The 22,881-nt window shown below is 40.5% G+C and overlaps 3 protein-coding genes across 5 annotated transcripts; 1 reads left to right on the forward strand and 2 right to left on the reverse strand.

The window, feature by feature from the left end:
* Window positions 1–1,879: 1,879 nt before the first annotated feature.
* On the reverse strand, window positions 1,880–12,288 carry pigq (phosphatidylinositol glycan anchor biosynthesis, class Q). 2 transcript variants are annotated; one of them, XM_055051983.1, is made up of 14 exons: window positions 12,185–12,288; window positions 10,249–10,412; window positions 9,770–9,956; window positions 9,243–9,433; window positions 8,772–8,968; window positions 8,107–8,235; window positions 7,891–8,011; window positions 7,359–7,485; window positions 7,132–7,285; window positions 4,560–4,671; window positions 3,918–3,998; window positions 3,495–3,609; window positions 3,365–3,426; window positions 1,880–3,276 (listed from the first exon to the last, which is right to left on the reverse strand). In XM_055051983.1, exons 2-14 carry the CDS (start codon window positions 10,399–10,401, stop codon window positions 3,124–3,126), a joined length of 1,782 nt encoding a protein of 593 aa, XP_054907958.1. In that variant the 5' UTR covers window positions 10,402–10,412; window positions 12,185–12,288; the 3' UTR covers window positions 1,880–3,123. The 2 variants fall into 2 exon arrangements, with proteins under 2 accessions (XP_054907958.1, XP_054907959.1); XM_055051984.1 differs by lacking the exon at window positions 12,185–12,288 and adding an exon at window positions 11,345–11,422.
* Window positions 12,289–12,511: 223 nt separating this feature from the next.
* eef2kmt (eukaryotic elongation factor 2 lysine methyltransferase) lies at window positions 12,512–15,818 on the forward strand. The gene is made up of 8 exons (XM_055052089.1): window positions 12,512–12,649; window positions 13,304–13,366; window positions 13,448–13,528; window positions 13,611–13,712; window positions 14,077–14,210; window positions 14,348–14,592; window positions 14,833–14,973; window positions 15,718–15,818. Exons 1-8 carry the CDS (start codon window positions 12,512–12,514, stop codon window positions 15,816–15,818), a joined length of 1,005 nt encoding a protein of 334 aa, XP_054908064.1.
* On the reverse strand, window positions 15,344–22,522 carry alg1 (ALG1 chitobiosyldiphosphodolichol beta-mannosyltransferase). 2 transcript variants are annotated; one of them, XM_055052088.1, is made up of 13 exons: window positions 22,208–22,522; window positions 21,234–21,311; window positions 21,062–21,162; window positions 20,837–20,985; window positions 20,042–20,131; window positions 19,052–19,165; window positions 18,571–18,686; window positions 18,462–18,500; window positions 18,321–18,380; window positions 18,070–18,180; window positions 17,713–17,827; window positions 17,146–17,221; window positions 15,344–16,056 (listed from the first exon to the last, which is right to left on the reverse strand). In XM_055052088.1, the coding sequence occupies exons 1-13, from the start codon at window positions 22,512–22,514 to the stop codon at window positions 15,922–15,924; spliced, it is 1,491 nt and encodes a 496-aa protein (XP_054908063.1). In that variant the 5' UTR covers window positions 22,515–22,522; the 3' UTR covers window positions 15,344–15,921. The 2 variants fall into 2 exon arrangements, with proteins under 2 accessions (XP_054908063.1, XP_054908062.1); XM_055052087.1 differs by having other exon boundaries at window positions 21,062–21,165.
* Between the last annotated feature and the right edge of the window lie 359 nt (window positions 22,523–22,881).

A 22,881-nucleotide genomic window follows, 5' to 3' on the forward strand; every position in this document is an offset into this window, starting at 1 on the left:
TTAGTCAAATATTTTCTAAATATGAAAATCAGAAAACTGAACTGAAGCTTGCCTTTTGTGCTAATTGTCATTTAGAGCAAGCACAGGGTGATAGTAGTGAGGAATTGTTCCCTTTGAACAGGAAGAAACTTCCAGCTGAACCTGACCTAGTGCTGCATTTTGGATCAGCCAATTCTTTTTCACTAAAGTTTTAGTATATCCCGATAAAGAAGTAAGAAATATGTAAGAAATGCATGGAAGAGTTTTGCTGAATCACCCTTGAATATTATATTTATTATTTAGACAATGCTGTGAAAAAAGCACAGAAAACTTTATTTGTTTTTTTAAAGAAATGTTCTGGGGCAATAAACTAACTAGATTAATTTAGTTTTATATAACTAATGACATGTTTGACCTCAAGAAGTTCAAATAAATATTTTGCCTCTTGAAGTGAGTCGGATACATGTCATGTTATTTGTGGAAAATATTTTTAAAAATGATCAATCATGGTTTAATGTTTTACTTCACAAAAAGCTGGAACTTAAAATGAGGGGTGTAGACTTTTGAAAGCCACTGTAAATTACTGATGGGTTAGCTAACGTCTCTGCAGACCCCACACATCCTGGATACAACGGTCAGGTTGGCGATAGAGAGACAGGTTTTCTCTTTTACACCATACAGACTGACAAATCAGCTACTGTAAACAGAATGAGCATATTTCCATAAACAAAACTTAATTTCTTGGTGTCAAAATGGTCAACATGGAGCATTAGCATTAGCATTGGCTACCATCTGTGTGAAATCAGTATTTATATCACCATGACTCATCTCCCTTCCCTCAGCTCAGCCAGAACACCTACACACATAATGAATGAAGCACGCACACCTGCGCTGACAGCAGCAGCTTTAACTGCAGCTCCATGGAAATCTAGGAAATAAGCTGCATTTAGAACAGTAAACAACTTTAATATCTACTCAGCAAATCAATGTGATTTTTCCAAGTCAGCAAATAATGAATCAAAACAAATGTGTTTGCTGAGCTGAAGGATGTCAGGAAATTTGGATGGGTTTTTATTTATTTACTCTGTGTTGTTGTGCAGATCACCAACATTTTTAAGGTGCTTTGACATTTCTGGAAGTTCTAGTTTATAGAAAACCTGAAAGATATTGACTGCATTTATGCAAAACAGTTTTGCATAAATGCTACCCTGGCCGAGCTGATTTGTTTTGCATCTATTAAAAAAAAAAAACAGACACAAAATGAATGACTGCATAAAAAGTGACTGACCCAATTCAACAGTAGAATCAAAAATATCTTGAGGAAATAAGAAAACAGAAAAAATGACAACCCAAAGCATTTAGCTAAAGATTCACAGACAACAAGATGGAGGTTCTGAAGTGGCCTAATCAAAGCCCAGACCTGTTTACAGCTGATGTTCAGAGCTGGAACAGTTTAGCAGGAAGAATGGAGAAAAACTGCAGCGTCTAAATCCACACAGACTCCCTGCTGGGACGCAGTCAGAGATGCAAATACTAAATACTGACAATATTTATACAGTCCCTTATTTTATGTCATAGATCTTTATCCAATTATTATTGTTTATAAAACTAAGTTTTCACTTGGATATTTGAGGGTTTTTTGTCAAAAAAAAAGCTAAGCTTAGTTAATCATGAATGATTTGTAAAACATCCAAGGAGGTGAATGGTTTTCTCTTCATGTCGCCCTGTGAAGAAATGCTGCCCTGGGTGGTGAGCCACATCAGTTCAAATCAATCACTGAAAACGACAGAAACAATAAATTCTGCCTTTTGATTCCTGATGATCGATTTTGTTTTATAACTGTAGTTTACCAGAATAAAATATAATTAGTTATGGAAAAAAGGCTGCAGAAAAATAAAGATTTTATTCAAAATAAGTTTATTGATTAGGATAAAGCTACTGATCAATTATATACAACATCAAAAAGGACCAACATCAACATTATCAAGGAAAGTGTCTGAAACTCAAATATCCTCCTGAAGGGCTGAAAAACTTCTGGTGCTATTTGTTGATAAAGATGAAAAAGAAGCATCTTAAACCAGGAGTTCAGAGAACAAACAGCAAACATCCTTCCACAGAGTTTTCTCTGCATCTGTTTCAGATGTTTTCAGACAAACTCTGGTGGATCAGCTGGAAAAGCAGCTTAAAAAAACAGGCAGGAAAAGCAGTGGAAAGCTGCACACAGCGCCACCTACTGGCCACACTTTAGAGGGGTAAACAGAGGGAAATCTTTTCACATCATTTCTGAAACTGAGTCGTTTTAGGGAAACATCTACCAGTTTGGCACCAACTGGTTCTGCAGCAGGCACAAGACAAGTTAAATATAAGATGATTTTCTAAAATAGAGATAAAACCATCAATGCTTGGAGCAAAGCAGAACCACAGTTTGTTTTCCAGTAGCAAAAAAAAACAAAACGGACTTTGGTGCTGTATTTCCCTCCATAGGATTCATGATTTGATTTATTTTCAAGAATACATTTTCTCAAATTGTCATAAAACAGGTTAAAAAACAAACAAGTAAAACTAAAGAATAAAACAAGGAAAGGAAACAGCGGACATTTAGCAAACGTCATCAATCCTGTAACTCATTTATTCATCCGACCACCGGGGGCGCTGTTATACGACGAGTGATGCAATTAGATCTGGATAAATACACTGTGATGCAAGCATTAGATTGTTTTGATTCAATTTTTTTTCACATAAACAAATGTTTTAACAGAACTCCATAATGGAATTTGGTTATTTTTAACAAGTCTGCGTATAAAACGATAACAAAAAAGGACTAATTATTATTCTTGGTTAATTTGTTAAGATTCCTTAACAATTTAGCTAAACTTGATTCATTTTCAATCAGAAATCATCTTCAGTCTTTTAACAAGCAAAGTCTGTAACATTTTGTTAAAATTTTATAAATGTTTGCTCCTATTACGGTAAAATTAAATGAAATTGTTATTGTTCAGTGATGGACCAGCATTGAAACTTCGTTAGGAGTGTTCCACATCTTTCATAAGTGTGGACAAAAATAAAAATATGTACTAAAAAAGATGGAATGAGTGTTCATAATCAATCATTCAAGCTGCTCAAAATACTTCACAGTTTCCGCTGTCAGTCAGACTTGGTGGTTTTTTGTCTCCAGGGATAAATCAGCTCCCCAATGAACAGCTTCTTGATGAGCGCCGCCCAGGAGTCTCTGGGGTAGCAGCTGTAGGTCGGCGTGCGGTAGGTCTGGACGACGCTGCTGCACTTCAGAGGGTTGATCTGCAGAGCAACGGCAGCGTCAGGGAACAGACTCCACCTCCAGCAGCAGCTAATGTCCAAAATGGAGCAACAAACCGGGAAATCTCACCTCCATCAGCAGGTGGAGGGCGGTGCCCGGCTCCTCACATAGCACTCTGAACTTCACACCCTCTGAGAATGGAATAAAAACACATTTACACACGCCAAAGTTTCCGCTTTGCAGAAGTAATGAGATTTACCAGCCAGTCTGTAGGGCCGACAGATCCGCAGCGCCATGGCGAACAGAGGGAAGGAGTTGATGAAGTCAACGCTGAGATGCAGGACGCCCTGGAACAGCACCACCACCAGGCGCAGCTGCCCCACACACAGGCACACAGAGGTGTGAAAAATAAACCAACACCACAGCTTTAACAAACGTTTCTGCTTGTTCTCAGAGAAACCTGCAAATAACGTCGGTTTAAAGAAAACAGGAAGTATGGGAGAAATTCACAAAGCTGTTCTCCTGACTGGACCCAAAACTGATTTCCAAGAAAGGAGAAACAAAGCTGGGGTTCAATTTATTTATGATAGCATAAAACATGATTCACTAAAAAGTGTCATTAAAGTTATTAAGAGTCACTGAGGTGAAAACGTTTCCAAATCCCGGCTTCAGCTTCTCTTACCAGGGTGAAGACCAGGTAGTACAGCGCTGTGGTAGGAAGCAGGAACAGCAGAATGGTGAACAGCAACGTTCCGATGAAGAGCTGCAGCAAAAACACAACAGACCTCAGGACTGAAAATGACTGAAAAACCTCAGAAAGTCAGGCAAACTGCTGATTAACACCATCGTTAATGAAGAATACTTTGTAAATCTGACTGTTGACTTCCCTTAACATCTGTCCATCATGACTGGACTGATGGTTTTTGGCTGTTTTCACAACAACATTGCAAAAACTAAACCATTTGAGCTGTGGGAGCGCTGCGCCAAGGACCGCTGAAGGAAACAACTTGAAAACCTCAAAATAAGGTGCTGAGCGTAACTTCCTTCTTAAAATAAAATAAAAAAAAGGAGTGGCATCATACTTTAGTGTTTAGAGGATTTTTCTTTTGTCTTTAGCTAAAAACCATGAGCCCTTTCTCAAACTAGGGCTAGACTAGTGTGTTTGGTTTTATCGTATTTACCCAGAATCCTTTAAAGAATCTTTCCTTCTTTAAATTTGCGATAAAACTCTTTCTTAGTGGCTTTTCTTACATCATGGGGTACATTTGTAATTGAGATCATTCAGATAGATGTAATATGTTGGGAACGTGGAAGGAAGACTCACCTGGTCCAGGTCATAGGAGCACGAGTCGACTCTCTGCCGCAGGACGTTCCACTTCTTCCCCCTGAAGAGCCTCCAGAGAGACGACAGGCCGTAGATCTTCAGGCAGTAGAGCCTGACGGAGACGCACAGAGCCGTCAGTCACTCCCAACTGTCAGCCAACGTTTCCATCCACTCATGAAGATCATTAGTTTTGGGCATTTATATTTATAAAATATAACATAAAACAAATTTGACACCTCTATGACTTTAAGTAGCTTCTACTCTTTCTGCCTTTAACAATGGTTCTCATTTTTCCATTGACAGTTTTTTGAGGTTATATGTAATCCTCCCCTTCATTTAGAGCAGAGATGACCATGATAACCTCAACCAGGATTAGAGACAGGAAGTAGTTCAGGAAGGTCCAATCCGACTGAGAACGAGTTGGACTTTCCTTATTTTATCACTAAGAGAAATCTCTGTTCTCTTTATTTCTGGATAGGAAACAAAGAATAACAAACATTTCTGAACTTTATCTGCAAGAAGCAGAACAAAGGCTGATTTTCTGTGGCTTAACCTTCAAATATGCATAAAGAACGATTCAGCACAAAAAGCCTGAGGAGATAAAGTCTCTTCTTTGAAGCTCTAAATGTAAATTAACAAATTTGGTTCATCTGAGTTCCTGGAGACAGAGAATCTGCTCCCAACCATCATAAAATAATCATCATGAACTAATTTTCCATGAAGCTGCCTGAAGTCAGAGGCAGGCGGCTCCTCCTGCTGAGATCACTGCAGGGACGCTGAGAAACTCTGACAAAAAAGCCTGACAAAGTGAAACTACACACACTGTGGGAAATGGAGCAGCAGGCATGCAGCAGGAAGGGGGAAACATTTCAGCGTGACGCAGGCGAGGAGCTCTATCTTTAGAGCAGATGTTTAATTCAGAGGTTTCTCCTCTGCTTTCATCAGAATCAGGCACAGATTCTCCAGAACTGAACAGGAGCTGCAGACAGGCGAGCAGCTGAGAGGGAAACCAGGAAGTAAACATCAACAAACAGGAAGTGATTAACTTCCATCACTTCCTGTGTTTCAGAAAATAATTGACACGTTTAAGATTTTATTTTTGATTTTGGGAAACGATTTGATCAAAACGCATCAGAATCAGAGAAACAACAATCAAACCGACATCCAACCAGCATCCATCCAACCATCCATCCATCCATCCGTTCTGATCTCATATTTTAACTCAGGAAGCTGTGTTCGGCCCAACTAATTATCCATACTGCTCTTAGGATCCTGATCAATAACTGATAACCATTAGAGAGAGCTGTAATGTCATTTAGCCATATATCAAAGCTTCAAGTTTCCACTTAGCTCCATCAGACTGAAGCATGAAACCTCAATTTGTTTCTGCACTTCCTGCTGCAGCAGAGAAACCGAATAAGTCAGAGCAAAGATTCACCATCAACCAGATGGAGACGTCCAACATTTTCAGCCTGAGCTGGTTTTCATTCTGGAGACCCGACCAGCATGATTCACTTCCAACAGAATCGCATTATTGGCTCATTTTCTGATTTTCAATACAGTCTTTAGTTTTAGAGCCAGTCATCTGGAATCACAACAGACTGGTGACTGGATCCTCATTTTACCAACAGAAGGTTTTAAATAGAAATTGTTTCACTTTAAAGCTTTCGATATGAGTGTTCTTCATATCTGGCAGATTTACTTGGTGGATTTAAGATTCTCGGCTCTCTTTTAACACAGATGCTTAAAAGCCCAAAAGTTTTAAAATACAGTTAATCCCTGATACTGATTAAATGGATGTAAGCTTTTAAATTCAAGAAAGGTTGCAAAATAAAATCTAAAAAATGTTCTCGCCAAGTTTTCTCTTATTTGGTAAAGAGAAAAAGTTTAGTTTAATTTGACTTGATACGGTGAAAGACTTTGTGTTTTTTTCAGAGTATGTAAATATCTGGTTTCAACGGCACATGTGTGAATTTTCACTTGCATCACCAGTTCACTATTTGCTCCTGGTGCATGTAGGGATTTTAAACAGGGAGCACATATTCCTCACAGTCGGCCAGAGATGGGCCGTGTCTGGATAAAAAATTAAATCCAACCCAAAAATGTGAAGAAAACATGCAGCTGTGCAGGTCATAACCTGCAATTACAGAAACAGCAACGACTACGGTTCTCCTCTGAGAATAAAGTCAAACATCTCTAAAATAACTCAGTTATTTTTATTTAGGCAAGATTAGAATCTTCTGAACCAAAATCAGATGAAAATATTTGAGTTTTACTCAAAGAAAACAGCAGCAGACTCTTTACAGACATCTATTAATTAAAATGTCTGACAAACACTGCCCCCTGCAGGTTTTTAAACATATTACAGTTTTTATTACAAATACAACAGTTAGTCTGAGAATTTTTTTGTTTGTTTTATTATGAACATAATTAATAGAACTTTATTCTATTAATTTAAAAACAAATATCTACTTAGCATGGCTCTGATAATCCATTGTAGAACCAACACATAGCTGACTTTTGATTTGTTTAATCTGAATGAACGAATTTCCGTCCGTCCATCCATTCTTACCTGGCTCCATAGACGTAGAAGCAGTAGATGTGGAAGGTGAACAGCGCCACCATGTCAGACAGCAGTGAGAGGGCAAAGGTCAGGCCGAGGCAGGCAGACAGGCCTCCGTACCAGAAGATTCCCTGGATGAACGGCGCCATCAGGTGGATGTAGCCTGCAGGGCGACAGGCAGAGATGAGCTTCATGTCGGTGAACGCTGCTGGTTCTGGTTCTGGTCCGAGACTCACTGATCCACAGGTGGATGTGGTACAGAAAGAACCGGCCCAGAACCTGGTCCAGGGCCCGGTTCATCTTCAGGCCGGCCGGAGCTCCCATCAGCCACTGCAGCAGCTCCTCCAGCTGCTGCGCCACGCGCTGTGGAGACAGAGCAGGGCATGCTGGGAAATTACCTGGCTACGAGTCACAGGAAGGAACATTTACAGTTTAATGACTTGAATGCAAAAATAAATAAATTAAAACTGAATACTGAAATGTTTTAATCATGACTCATTATAAGTTTTGCTTTGAAATCAGTTTTAAAAATAAAACATAATAATTTATTTAAATGTTATTTCTGATTGACTACCAGTGAAATTCATGAAGCAACAAATTAAAAAGTTTGTGACGAGAAAAAGAGCAAAGGAACCAACACGGCTGCAAAAAGACCTCATTATTTGACTCAGGTGAAATAGAGACACATCTAAAAGGCCTGCAGTTACCCACCCCCGATATAATCTCTATGTAATCTCTATATAATCCCATATGTCTGCCGTGACTCACGTCGGCGGCCGGCACCATGTTGCTGGCCAGCATGGCGATGTGTTGGTCTCTGTAGAGCCATGACATGAGCAGGACGCCCAGCGAGACGTCCAGCAGGACGGACACCAGGACGTTGGCCTTCCTGCAGACAGACGGGAGACAGGTGAGAGGGACGGACCCGGTCTGGGACGGACCCGGTCCGGCCCGGCGTCCCTCTGGGACAGAACCTTCTCCCACCTCATGAAGTCCATGTGGGCGGCGGCCTGCGGAGCGACCAGCGTCTGCAGCCGCTCGGTTCTGTAGCTCAGCTGGACGCAGGTGGACAGCTTGGAGGACAGGAAGCGAAGCGGGAAGAAGCTGAGGATCCTGGGAGAGACAGCAGGAAGTCAGAGGGAGGCTGCAGAATCAGAACCAGAACCGGACCGGGTTCAGGCTGGAACTATGAAGCATTCATAGTTCCAGGCTTAAAGCAGTTCAGACATTAAAACATCTTCAGGGGATTTTCTTCATAAAATGACAATAAAACCTGATGAACGACATGGAAATAAAAACTCCTGGTTTCATAAAAATAGGAACAGGTGGGGGAGGGGTCTCTGACTTTTTCCTGGTTTCTCATTTAAAGGCCTGCAGGGAGAAACCAGGAGGAAAATTTGACCCATTTTTGATTTTTCAGAAACTTTTTGTACAGTGAAGCCAGAAATCAGTTTTAAATGTTTTTCCTGTTTGAGACGATTCGCATATTTTCTTCAAAACTAATAATAATTTTTATTTAGTTGTGTTTATTCATTTTAAATGTAACTGATAAGACGTTTAAGAAAGATGTAGCTCTTCCAGTGCAGAGTGCATTTCTCAGCGGTTCTCCTCGATATTTAAAGTTTGCGCACCGGCCCGGTTCTCCTCACCGGGCGCTGCAGATCCAGGTCCAGACGGAGAGCATCCGGCCCAGCAGGAGGCCCAGCGGAACCGAGGCCTGCTTCAGCAGCTCCACCACGATGCTGGCCTCACGGCCCTCAGACTGCCAGTGGGTCGACCGCAGCGGCCCGTCATCGTACCGGTCCAGGACGAAGAGCGGCTGGCTGTGCGCCACTGTCCCAAACACCTGAAGAGGAGGAAGAGGAGGAGGAAGAAAAGGAGGAAGAAGAGGAAAAGGAAGAGGAGGACGAGGATGAGGAGACATACAGCCAGAAATATTATGGGACGGTTCAGAGCTGATTCATGTGTTCGAATGGCCTAGTCAAAGTCCAGACCTAGATCTACTATATACATGGTGGCTGTTTTTGAGGTCAAATACCACAAAAACATGCCGCACTTTTCAGAAAGAACAGAACCCTTCATAACCGTCAGAACCCGGATCATCTCTGGTCCTCTGGTACCTGTCTGAGCTCAGAGTGAGGTTCTGATCCGCTCCCAGACTCCTGGGCCTCCACAGGATGAAGCTGCGACAGCATCACCTTCCTCTGCTCGTAGTGGACGAATATCACCTTCTCCTCATCCTCACGCTCTACGTCGCCGCTGTCCTCTTCGCTCTTCTTCTCTGCTTTTCCTCCTGAATCCTTCCTGCAAACTGGAGGAGAGAAAATCTTCCAGATTTTATCGCCAAGAAAAAAAATTCTGAATATTTGACTGAAATCATAACGCAGAATATTTATTAAATGACTGAATGAAAATGAAGCTAATAGATTAATGAGCCTTATTTCTGCTGCATCTCCAACTCAGTATGAAGAAAAGAAGGAAGGAAGGAAGGAAGGAAGGAAAGGAGAGAGGGAGGGAGGAAGGGAGGGAGGGAGAGAGGGAGAGAGGGAGGGAGGAAGGAAGAAAGGAAGGAAGGAAGGAAGATTGCTGTTTGTAAAGCTGTTTCTGACTGCTGCCATTGGCCTGAACTCCAGCAGGGGGCGCTCACTCTGGTCCAGGCTGAGCACCTCGCAGCTGAAGCCCGTCTTTCCGAACTGCCGTCGGATCTGGAGCCAGCGCTCCTGGGGGAAGATGGTGCTCAGGTCCCTGAGGAAGCTCTCCATGCCCTCCTGCCCGTCTTTAGGGAGACTCCAGGAGCCGAGAACCGACAGATCCACGCCGCTCTGAGCCTGCATCTGGGAGGACAGAAGAAGAAGTCCAGTTAGTTACTGCAAGTTATTTAACCAGATCCAAACAAGGCTTTAAGCTGCAGACTTAAAGACTGTATCTTAATAACTAATAAATAAAATAATTAATTGATCAATAATAATTACTTTTTAATTATAAAAATATTTTTTACGTATTTGTTTAAACTGTCACCATGCTGAGACAGTTTAATATGAAATCAGCACATGAAAATGTAATGAATTTATATCCACAGGATCATTTTTTTATTCACAACTGGACAGTAGTTAGTGTGGAACTGACCTGCTGGATGTACTGCTTGACCTGCGCTGGGATGAACGGGTAGTGGATGACTGCCAGCACCACGGCCGAGTCATGACCGGAGATCCAGCGTCCCACCAGCAGCCCGCTCTCCGCCCGGTTGCAGCACTGTGGGAAGAAGATCTTCAGCACCATGGCGTCCACAGCTTTGATGATAAACAGAAAAAATATTCATTTAGTTCAATGTTAACAAGATAAAAACACTGGAATGAAGGAAGGGAACTGTTAAGAAATAAATACCTAACATTTAAATATCTGTTTGCAATAAAGATGTATGTTTCACATTTTGAAGTAAATAACTGTAATAAATTGATGACATTGATTTAATGAGATGAAAAGGTTTTTGTCTTTATATCTGTACAAAAACTAAACTGAAAACAGAACAATTCACAGTTAAATCTAATTCAATTCAATCATTAATCTTCTACAGCAAAACGAAAAACGGTAGGAAATGTCGTAACGCGCTCGGCGGTCATAAAAACGTCAAAACAGCTGCAGAGATCCAGATCCTTTTAGGAGACACTGTTGGTTCATTGAAAACAAATGGAAATGAGATCCAGATGAATGTAACGACGACTTGCCGAATCAAAGCTTGAAACATTCATTCATTTCAGGTAAACCGGGTCAATTGGCAAATAAGCGCAATCCGAGGAAAATCTCCAAATCGGCCAGTATTTGAGGGGAGTTTGGTGAGGACGCTGCCATCCTTTCGCCCTTCACTCGACCGCTGTGGTTGTCAGAGCAACACGGGAGCCCTGGGCTGAAACTCATTGATTTCTGCGGCAGTGATCTCGATTTTACAACCAGCAGCAGAAAGTAGGTTGACCGTACTGCCAGCTGATAACAAAATACGATGCTGTCACTACAAAAATATTTCTTAGCAGAACAGATTAAAATGAAGAGGTAAAGCTGGTTTATTAGGTTCTTCCTGCCAAACTCCTGCTGACAGCTCATCGACTTAAAACGCTTAAATATTCGCTAAATTAAAACGCAGAAGCTCCATTAAGCAAATAAACCGTTGAGCTGACATAGAGCATGATGGAAAACGAGGCGCGACTGTGATAAACTTTCATTTTACCTTCCGTAACACGATTAAATAGTGTCTCCTTGAGAGTCCGGTTCTTCTACTTCAACATCGCCGCCATTTTATTTGTTTATAGTCCGTCACTTAAAGTGTCCGAACAGAAACAAGCGTGTTTGTTCTGTTCCACAAAGTTGTGAAAAACCATAAAAATGCATGGAGAGTATTTTGTTGTTTGAAAAATATATTTTAATATACGTTTAAAATCTGCCATTTTAAATTATAATGAATAAAACATTTGTGTAAATAAATTACATAATTACAACATAATAAGCTCAGGAGAAATTATCAGGTATCTTCTCCAAATAAGTTTTTTTCAGTACAAAACGCACAAAATTAATTCTCACACACACACACACACACACACCACACACACACACACACACACACACACACACACACACACACGCACACACACACATATATATGATATTTGCTTAATATAGTTGATATATCGTAGTTACTTTTAACTACATAATCAACATCAATGATTTTAATAATTTTTCTGATGTTTTTAATTATTAGTAATTTTATTATTTGGTTTACATCAGGCCAGTTCTATATTTTCTTTTGAAAATAATCTACTGTGTGTCTTTGTAACAACTTTTAAAAACAGCAATGCCATACTAAATAATAGTTTTCTTATTGCAATAAATAAATGGCGGCTGATTTATGTTGAGGCACATGGTAGTGACCGTTTTGTCTGTTTTTGTGATACATTTCAAATCAGTTACATTTGACACTACAGGATTATTATCTGATATTTCATTTTATATTAAACGCAAACTTTTTTTTAAATTTATGTAAGCATAAATATAAAGGTTGTGTTTCACTCACCAGGTCAGGCTGCTGCTGTTAACATCCAAACTGTGAAGTTTTATCTCGACCCGCAGTGACGCCGCAAAAAAAGCGCGGGAAGGAAACTGCCGCTGATAGAGAAGATCTGAGAGCTTCGCTTCATGTAAGTTTGTAATTTTACTATTTTATTTGAAATGTGTTTGATTTAAATGTCAACATTTAATTAAAAAAAAAAAACACTAAAACATTTTAATAACAACTTTTACCTATGATAAACATCATTAGTAAATTATTTTGACGTAAAAATATCATTAATTAAATTTAAACTACATTACCCAGCAGTGGTAGTAAACCTCGCATTGAATTATGGGTAAACAGGAAGTAAACAAACACACGTGGAACATGGCGCTTTCAGAGCAGAAGGAGAGGAAACCCGAGGATACTTTAAGGGATTTTCGGGCCTCGTTTTTCTCCATGAACCGATTGGCTTCGTTTCCCTGGACGGTGAGTTTAAGGCGCCGCCGAACTCCGCTGAAAATCTGCCTGATTCTGCTGCGAGGCGATCATTTCAAACACCCACTGATATCATCTGCTGGGCATTAATCACACATACAATGTTTCAGTTTCAATAAGTTTATATTGCAGCAAAAATGCCTATTTTTATGGTAAAATCTTTAAATGTGGAACTAACTTCTAGAAAACTGCAAAGATGCCGAAACACAGAGTTTCTTTAAATGAAGTGTGTATTCCTTTGTTTATAATTGGTGACTGTATTCTGTTTTTAATTGTGTAAATCACTTTGTTGAAATGTGTTATACAAATAAAGTTGATTGTTGTTTAGTTATTTCTGAAGATTTAGATGTCAGGACAAAGTAAGCAAATCTGGTCTGATACACCAAAACCTGCTTAACCTTTAAGAGACAAATGCACAACTTTCTTAATATTCCTCTGCGGCACTTGAATCAGATTGAGGTCTGGACTTTGACTAGGTCATTACAACAGTTTGTGTCTCTTCTGTTGCATTTTAGCTTCTGTGTTTTTGATTATTTCTGATTTAGTTTCAGACAATGGCTCCAGAAGTTATGCATCTTTGCAAATCAAAGTCATGCAGCCATGTTGGTTTTTAAAGAATGAATCTTTCTGTTTTTTTTTTAACAGTTTCTAGACAGAGAGCTGCAGAGCAACAAGTCATCAGAGTTCATCTCAGAGCTGCTGCAGCAGGTGGGAGGATCCTCACACAACTGTACTTCTGTTTAATCTGAATTAAATCTAAAATAATCCAGTGTTTTTGTATTTTTACAGACATGTCTTCATCCTCTGTGTGGAAAGTTTCCACCATCAGTCCGATTCAGAAGGATTTTCCTCTCTGAGCTCATCAAACGGGTCAGTTTCATTAAGTTCACAACAACAGAAATGATTTTCGGTGATTCCTACTAACAGGCGTTGTTGTTGTGTGTCTGAGCAGCAGGAGGCTGCAGGCTGCGATCCTCTGGATGAGCTGTACGACGCCCTGGCGGAGGTGGTGGGGGTGGAGGAAACGCCGCACTGCCACAAGACCTACTTCCTGGTACTGAACGCCTCCGTCACTGGACCGAAGAACCAGGACGGCAGAAACAAACTAACAGTTTCAGTTCATCCACTGCAATAAACAGCACAATTTAATAAGTATATAAATCAATTTTTAGTCATAATTGAAATGGAATTTGAAATCAATTGAATATTATGTAATAATTCATAATAATTTCAGTAAATTTACAAGTTGTGTAATTATAACATTTGAACTTTTCAATTCAATTAATGCCTGAGGTTGCAGTTAATCATGTTTATATGATAATACTTATGGTTACATATAATATAAATGGCAAATTTAGTCTTTTAAATTATGACTAAATGTATTGTGATTAGAGCAGGATGTGGTTTTTGTGCCGCAGCCCACCGGAGACGCCATCAGCCTTCTGGAAAACGTGGCTGTGATCTCTGAAGGAACGACGGGCCTGGTGACCTGGGAAGCTGCTCTCTTCCTGGCTGAGTGGGCCCTGCAGAACCCACAGGCGTTCACCGGCAGGTGTGACCTCACCTGAGCCTGAGCCGCCGGCAGAGCCGTGTGACCATACACAGCAAAAGATTAACAGCAATAATGCATACTTCATGCTCATGCATTTAGAAATGTCATGGTTTCAAACTAAGCGGCTCCCTCTGCAGGTCGGTTCTGGAGCTGGGAAGTGGCGTTGGATTGACCGGAATCACTGTGTGCCGCTGCTGCAGCCCGGTCCGGTTCGTCTTCAGCGACTGTCACGCCGTGGTTCTGGAGAAACTCAGAGAAAACATCCGTCTGAACGGCCTGGGCGGCGGGAAGAGTCCATCCGTCACGGTGGACCAGCTGGACTGGACGACGGCGCAGGAGGAGCAGATCCGCCGGATCCGACCCGACACGGTGATCGCTGCAGGTCCGGTCTGGCTCGGCTCGGACGGGTCAAGAGCTGTTATTATATTGAAGTGTTGACAAGTTTCCCTTGGTTACAACAGTAAGTTAAAAAACAGCATCAGTGAAAGTCCGATCCCAGATGAGCAGGCTGACGATATCAACAAAAAATAATAAAACTGAATGACGAGTTAATTTCGTCCTATCAGGCCTAGTCCTTCGTGTGGCCACGCCCCTCGGCTGACTCTCCTCCCGCCTCCTGCAGACGTGGTGTATGATCCGGAAGTCGCAGGAAGTCTGGCAGATCTGCTGCTGAAGATCCTGAAATGTTCACCGGCAGCAGAGATCCTGATCTGCTCCACCATCAGGAACCCGGAGACGTACGGCGGCTTCAAGCTGCGGCTCGGTGAGGATCACATCAAGACGCTTCAGAACCAGAACCGAGTTACAGAGTCCCGGTCCGGTGCCCCAGAACTGGGTACAGGACCCAAAAACTGCACTCGAGTAAGAAGAGTAGCACTACTTTAACACATTTTTACTACAATTAAATAAAAAGTAGAAGTTACTCAGTGAGGAAAGTATTTGGCAAATGGAGGACTTGATCCAAAAATCACAATCAGTATTTTAAAATATCATCAGATTGTAATGAAATATCAGAACCAGAATAAAGAACATTAGAAAAGTCGTAATAATATGAGAAATTGTAATAATGCAAGAATAAAATCATAATAATGCGACCATAAAGTCACGAGGATAGTCGTACAGATTACAGACTGTCGTCATAATATGACTTTATTCTCATTATGACTCTTATTCTGGTAACATTATTACAACTTTTTTCACATTTTTAACTTTTTTTAAGCATGGCCCCAAGTTTTATTAAAACTTCTGCATTAATTCTGGTATTTTGAAACAGAAAATAATACAAATAATTACAAAATAAAAAATTATATCAGAATCAGCACTTTTCTGTTTCAATTTTTATCAATATAAAGCTTATAAAACTAGTACTTACAGTCTGTAAAGTTTGTTAAAACTCGAGTATTTCCAGTGACAATGTAATAAAATTACTCCTAAAAGTTTTTTTGTTGTTTTTCTAAAAAGTTGCTCTAAATGTAACCAGTTACCAACCTGTGGTTCCTCCCTGCAGAGGCTGCAGGTCTGGGCCACCAGGTTCTGACCGGACCCGTCGGCGCCGTGTTTCCCTACGACCGGCTGGCTCCAATAGAACTCATCAAAGTGTTCAGGTGAGCCAACGCTGCAGCATCAATATTTTATTTACAAATGTACATAAATCAGGATTAAAGAAGTTTTTTCTGTTTCTGTCAGAGTCCAGGAAGACTGAAGCTCCTCTTCATCTGGGAGCCGCCAGCAGAGGCAGAACGTTCTGGTCCCAGTTATCGTCCCAGCGCTGCCCCCTGCTGGCGCGGAGGTTCCTCCGGAAAACTCCCAGTCTGCCGTCTGAACTGGGAAACTCTGAGAGGAGAGACTGGAAACCAGCAAGGAGGAGAAGACGGACTGAGTCACTGGAGTTCTCCTCCAAAACCATCTGCAAATCTAACCAAGTTTTTGCAGGACCTTTTTGTGCTGCAAAAAGGGTTTTGTGCCGCTATCACTTTAAATATATTAATACGAAAGTTTCCACAGGTCAGAGGGTAAACCTGAACTCAACTTTACAAAATCAGATAAATTTGGTGTCAATCAACCAGAAATGGGCAGAAACTTTACTAAAGTAAAACTAAATATTACTTCAACATATTTTCACTCAAGTAAAAGTAAAAAGTCCAAGAAATTACTCCAGAATAAAAGTATTTGGTAAAAACGTCAAATTATCAATCATATAATATTTAAAAATTACATCATCAGATGGACCAAAATATAAAGTGAAATTTCTTGTATTTAAAGACAAAAATCAGAATTTCTTTTTAGATTTAACAAAAAATAACAAAATCAGGCAAAAACTAACTTTTCTTAATCAGTTTCTTTCAATGAAAAACTCCAATAAAAGCTGCAAGTGTGTGTGTGTGTGTGTGCATGTGTGTGTGTGCGTGCGTGGGTGTGTGTGTGTGTGCGTGTGTGTGTGGTGAGTTTTTAGTTAAAACATGTTTGTTTTTCATTCAGTGAAGAAAATCCTGAAATTTTACTCAAATGAGAGTATAAAGTACAGCGTAGTAAAAGTACTATTAAAAGTACATTTTTTTCCTCCAAAAAGTACTTGACTGTAATAGAGTAAATGTAACTAGTTACTACCCAATTCTGTAATCAACTCAGCTACGTTTGTGCAGCAAAACATTTTGCATGTGCTGCTTTGAAGATATTGATAATGACCTCTGACCTTTGAAAACTTAATATCTTTAAAATGTTCAAAAACATTTGACAAAAATTATTTCAGCTGTAAAGAAGGAGCAGGGCTGACTTTGCTCAAACAGACTGAACATGGATGCTGAAACTCAATCTCCAATCAATCGTCTGCTTCGTTAATGTCGCATTAATAACGCTGCGTGTTTCGGGTTTGCATCAGTAAAGTTGTGGACCCAGCAGCAGCGTTTGGTCCTGCAGCAGCAGCGTTTGGTCTCACCTTGAGCTGCTGGGCGAGTTCTGCAGAGTCCCTGAAGATCAAACCGTTCACTTCGGGCTCCACCAGCTCCTGCAGGCTGGAGGAAACATGACACTTTCACTTCATTCTGAAATCTATACTACTATCTGTGTGCAAACATGAAGGAAGAAAACAGGAAATAAAGGTTGGAAGGATGGAAAGTGAAATTAATGAGGAAGAAAAGGATAAGAGAAAAAGCAGAAGAGGAAAAACAAAAGATTAAAAGGAACTAGGGAAGACAAGACAAGGAAAAATGGCAGCAAAAGGATAAAAAGGATGTTATCTAGGAAAGACAGAAGGAAAGAAAGAAACGTCGAGTTGGACTAAGAAAAGAAAGACATGGTAGAACAGAAAAGAGGGAAAAAGAAAATTAGGGGAGAAAAAATGAGAAAGGAAGAAAACAAGAAGAGTATAAACTGAGGACAGACGTAAGGACAGAAGAGGGAACACAGAGATTGGAAGTCAGGAAGAAAAGAGGGACAGGAAAGAAGGATTCAGAAAGGAAACAGAAGCTGTGGGTTCTGTAAGGTCCAGTTAAAAGGTTCTGACCAGTGGAAGTGGATGGCGCAGACAGGGAGACAGCAGCCGAACATGTCCACCACCTTCATGGGCAGGTCCAGACCGCTGGACGACTTGTGGAGGCAGACGCCCAGATCTGCTGAACCTGGAGGACCAAAAGACAAAACAACACATGATGAGAGGAAACGGCGAGGGACGGCCCGGTTTGACAAGAGAGATTTCATCAATAAAAAAAGATGCTGGGCAAAGAAAAATCACTTTTGGTGGAAAATGACTTTATCTTAGAATATTAAAATGAGGGGGGAGCTTTCTCTATTAAAATAAATAAAACTGAAATATTGAAGGAACATTAATTCATCTGATTTTTGACTGCAGAGTTTTTCCTACCCAGCAGCAGCGGGTAATCCTCGGCCTCCAGCCACGGCGTGCAGATCTTCACGCGCTCTAAACGCAGCGAGGCGATCAGCTTCTTGTAGTGTTCCTTCTGAGGACCTTTTCCTGCACAAACGCACCATCAGACCGTCACCAAAGCTTCAAACTAACTTCAATCCCTTATTTTTAATGAAATGTAGCTGAATTAATTTGAAGCTTCTGCATCTTTTCTGGCATCTGGATCTAAATCGATGCTCCGGTTTCACCTGTGATGACGCAGACTAGCGACGGCAGCGGCGCTCCTCCTCTGATGAAGCCTTCATACTCTGAAACAAACCGACCGGGTTCAGCTAAATCGGAGAATAAACGCGTTTTGGGTCGACTCGCTTCAGAAACCAAACCTGTACCTTGCAGAGAATCCAGCAGGATGGAGAAATCTTCATCCTCTGCAGAGAAAACATCACCAGTCAGAAAGGCTTCAGGCTAAACGAGAAAGGTCACCGGGAGGTCATTCACCCGTCCAGCTGGTGCTGCTGATCAGCAGAGCCGGCCGGTCCGACCTCAGGGTCACGCCGCCGTCGCCCGGCTTACGGACCGTAAAGGCGGTCGCCTCCGTCTTCCGACAGTCGGACCTGAAAACGGATCAGGATCGGATTATCAAAATATTTAATCTGATGAACGAGAGGAGGAGCAAAAACGTTTACCGTAAAAATATTAAGTTTCCATCAAATCCCACCAGAACTCCCAGTTATTCCAGTTCATTTTTAAAAGATGAATGTAAAAATTCACTTCGGATTCAATGGAGACATTTTTACTGAGTTCCAAGTTTAAACAAATATGAATGAATGAATGAATGAATGAATGAATGAATGAATGAATGAATGCTCAGTTTCTCAGTTTTCAGGAACAAAACTGAATGTTTTGGACGAATAATGATTGAACTCTCCTGTCATTTTATCCATCCCATAATAATGATAATGGTGATGATGATGCTCACCCTGGGGCTCTGAACTGCGGCTGAGTGTCGGCCATCTTGAGGAAGAGTTGGTGCTGCAGGTCCAGAGGAGTCTCTCTGAAGATGGAGGCCGGTCGGTCGTACAGAGTGGTTGCCCTGGAAACCACAACACTTCATCCGACTGTTGTAACCCGGTAGAAACGCCGCCAAACGGCAAAACACTAAAACGCAGATTTATCATGACAGCCGATTTTAATTATCCGTTTTCTCTCCTTTTTTTAAAAAAAATAATGAGTATTTGTGAAAAGCTGCAGGAATTTCTGTTTACATACAAAAATATCGTCACCATAAAAATCTCATAAAATTATGAGAAAAAAGGTGTAACTCGTATTGAGTTCTTATACAATTACTACTTTATCCCCCAAATATTACAAATTTATTTTTCTAATAAGACTTTACTGTTATACTTTTTTATCTGGAATTGCTGTCCCTGTTTTCTAGTAGTATTATGATTTTTTTTTATCTTTAATAATAATTATTTTTTATTTAAAAATGCAGCCTTTTCGTCATAGTTTTCTGAATTCAAAGTCCAAATGAACAGACGCTATAAAACACGTTTGTCAAACAAGATGGTGGAGAAAAAAATAAAAAAGCAGATTTTCAGAAAATTTAAAAACAAAAAGATTAATCAATTCACCTGATTCAACAGGAAAAACCTTTAGAGCTTATAAACTCCAACATCTAATATTTAACTCTGTACTTGAGTTTGCAAACTTCTGGAAAATCATTCAAATTAGACGTGAGATTAAACGTCTTTGTTCTGTAAAATTTCAGTTTATAACACTAAAGTGTTAGGAAGCTAATTACTTTTTTCTTGGTTATGTAAACACGCTTTCCTCTCCTACTGATGATTTGTTAGTTTCTGAAACCTGTTTGAAATAGATGAATAAAATTTCAGTTTTGAAGGTGCAGATATGAAACGGATCAGAGGAAGAAGTGACACCAGGAAGCTGGACTGAAGCAAAGTCTTACTCGACGCCCCAGTTTTTCTGCAAGTCGTCCTTCATGGCGTTCGTCACACACAGGCTGTGGAAGGCCAGAGGGCCGAACAGGTGTTCATACCTGAAGAAAGAAAAAGACTTTAAACAGAAGGACCTGGACAAACTATTGAAATGTTTTCTCATCTGACTTTCAGTATTTCAGGCTGCAGATAAAACAGATTCTGAGTTTTCAGTCTTTATTTTGTTCTGTTCTTGTTGTTCTGCACTGGAGCTGCAATAAAATCAGATTGTTTCCTCGACCCGAGAGCCTGGATGGTCGGTAAAAACACTTCATGCTCCGTGCATCAACACTCTGCAGTTAATAGGTGGAAAGACACGTGGTTTAAATCTCATACTGCAAAAATACAAAAAGTATTTTGGTCCAGTTTTTAATGCATTTATCGAAATACATTTGAAATAAGACAAAACTAACTTACAAATAACTTTTCAGCAACATATAAGAGATTGATTTAAGTAAACAATTCCTTACTATTAATAAAAAGTAGCAGAATATTTTATTTATAACATGCGAAAATATTTTAAGTGAAATAATCTGCCAGTAACTTGCCACCAGGGGGCATGACTGAGATTGTCTTTCCTCTGCCTACATCTCCCAGAATGCTGTGCGATTCAGGAGAGAGTTCAGTGAACATTCTATATATTGAATATTCTGTTAGATGCATTATTTACTGATATTGATCTCATGTCTGTGACGATTGATTGATTGATTGCTATTGATTGATTGTCCAGCTCTGTCTGCACATGAAGCTGAAGCTGCGGCGCTGACCACTTGGCGAGTCGGACCAGAGGATGCGACGCCCCGAGGCTCAGAGCCATGATGGTGTAGCCGTAGTTGTGCCAGTCGATGATGAAAGTGCTGCCGCGCAGAACGCACACGAGCCACGCCACCGCAATCCCAGGCAGCCCAGGAGGATTCTGGGAAAAATAAAACATCACGCTTGTAAATTCGCAGCACATTTAGATCCAATGATGATGATGAGGACGAGCTGACCTGCATCAGGATGTGCGTCTGCAGCTCCATGGACAGCAGGACGTGAAGCAGTTGCACCGCCTGGACCATCGTCTTCGTCACGTACGTCAGGAGTTTTGGTCCTGCTGAAAAGCAGCAGCCAGTTTTTATTTCTGAACTTTTGCTGCAGGAAAACAAACACGGCTCTGTTCACCTCGAAGACCTTTAACCTCTGAGATGCCGACTATCCGGATCTTCTCCTCTTTCAGCACGTCCTGATGGGGCTTTGAGTCTGGAAAACATCCGGTTTCATTCTTAAAGCTGGTTTTAGTAGTTTTATTAAACTTCTTCTCAGATGTTTTGCATTATGAGCAAAGAGAAAATTCACTATTAAAGGGATTAAACGTTTCTTCTGTTTCACAATTACTACAAAACAAACTAAAGTTCAACAGCTGCTGCAAGGAAAATAATCTGCAAATTGACAAAAGATTCTGTTTCAAATTTCATACAAGAACTGAGATTTACTAATAATGAGAAGCTAAGCTAACAGATGACGAACACTTAAAACTCCTCACTGTTCAGGAATTGACCAGATGTGATAAACTGATTCTGAACAGATAGTGAAACTGGGTTGATGTTAGGATTATTAGAGGCGTCCAAATGAGATCTGTGTGTATTCATGTCACAGCAGCAGCACTATAGATAATATCAGATATCAATATTGGTCCAAGCTATAATTTCATTATAGCAATAAATGACAATATTTTTGTTTTCAGTACATTTTCAAGAAATAAATGCAATATACTAACCAAAAATATTAAATAAATATGAAATTAGAACCTCAAATGTGATTTTATTATTTAATCTCATGTGAACTCTATGTACTAGTTAGTTGATACCTGAAGGCAATACTGGATCTAACAAGTGCACGCCACACTTTCCAGATTTTTTATCATAAGCAATTTGGATAACATACATTTAGTTATTTGATATCACGAAAGCAAAAGTATTTAGTATGAATTGTTTTCTGACAGTTTTTCGCGTCTTTGGAGATTTCAGACTTTCCAAAACATTTAAGTTTTCCACATATTAACTCATATTAAGACATATTAACTATTAACTCGTTGTAAACTTTCTTTATCATTCTGCAGATAAAATGTTGGTAATTCCAACAGTTTGGAGTCTCACCTGAAAACCCGACGAAAGTGACCTGGTATCCGTGTCTGCTGAGGGACAGAGCGTGGTACTGCATCCGGGGACTGCGTCCGATGTCCCCCAGCACCAGGACGCAGACCCGGCGCTCCGCAGCGGCGGCGTCCCGCAGCGGAGCGGCGTCCCGCAGCCTCCGCCAGCTCATCCACAGGATCCCGGCTGCCGCCGCCAGCCAGACACCCGGACACGTCACACCGCCGTCCGCCACAAAACACCAGGCACAGACCGCAAACACGGCGGAAAACACGGAAAACAGCGCCACGGTGGAGCCGCACGGCGCCATGTTTGTTTCAGAGTCAGGAAGTGTGTAAAGGGGGCGGGGCTTGAGATTTAAAGAGACCGCGCCAATCAGAGATACCAAAATAAAAGCCGTAAAAAAATGATAATTTCACTACATATTTACTTCATTTATTTTCTGGATAACAGGATTTTTAAAAACATTGTTATATTTTTAGTATTATTTATAATGTTATACTATTAGTAAAATATATTGTGGACAACTAAAAGTTATTTTTTCTCCAATTAGAATGACTAAATTAGTTACTTTTATTTTTGACAGAGTAGTGGTGGCTGTAACTTCTGCTTCTGTTGTTTACTTCTATTAGAATCTAATTATTACATTCTGGTATTTATAAAAAGTTCATAAACAT

This window comes from Poeciliopsis prolifica, unplaced genomic scaffold, assembly GCF_027474105.1.
Source record: "Poeciliopsis prolifica strain line A6 unplaced genomic scaffold, Auburn_PproV2 SCAFFOLD034, whole genome shotgun sequence".
NCBI classification, from domain to species: Eukaryota; Metazoa; Chordata; class Actinopteri; order Cyprinodontiformes; family Poeciliidae; genus Poeciliopsis; species Poeciliopsis prolifica.

Coding starts and splice junctions, on each gene's coding strand:
- pigq (XM_055051983.1), bottom strand. CDS start 10,401: ATGGTGCTGAAGATCTTCTTCCCACAGTGCTGCAACCGGGCGGAGAGC. Junction 9,957..10,248: donor TCAAGCAGTACATCCAGCAG/GTCAGTTCCACA, acceptor CTGTCCTCCCAG/ATGCAGGCTCAGAGCGGCGT. Junction 3,999..4,559: donor GCTCCTATGACCTGGACCAG/GTGAGTCTTCCT, acceptor TTTTTGCTGCAG/CTCTTCATCGGAACGTTGCT.
- alg1 (XM_055052087.1), bottom strand. CDS start 22,514: ATGGCGCCGTGCGGCTCCACCGTGGCGCTGTTTTCCGTGTTTTCCGCC. Junction 18,687..19,051: donor CCGCAGTTCAGAGCCCCAGG/GTGAGCATCATC, acceptor ATCCGTTTTCAG/GTCCGACTGTCGGAAGACGG. Junction 18,501..18,570: donor CAGCAGCACCAGCTGGACGG/GTGAATGACCTC, acceptor TTTTCTCTGCAG/AGGATGAAGATTTCTCCATC.
- eef2kmt (XM_055052089.1), top strand. CDS start 12,512: ATGGGTAAACAGGAAGTAAACAAACACACGTGGAACATGGCGCTTTCA. Junction 13,367..13,447: donor TCTCAGAGCTGCTGCAGCAG/GTGGGAGGATCC, acceptor GTATTTTTACAG/ACATGTCTTCATCCTCTGTG. Junction 13,713..14,076: donor GCCACAAGACCTACTTCCTG/GTACTGAACGCC, acceptor TTTGTGCCGCAG/CCCACCGGAGACGCCATCAG.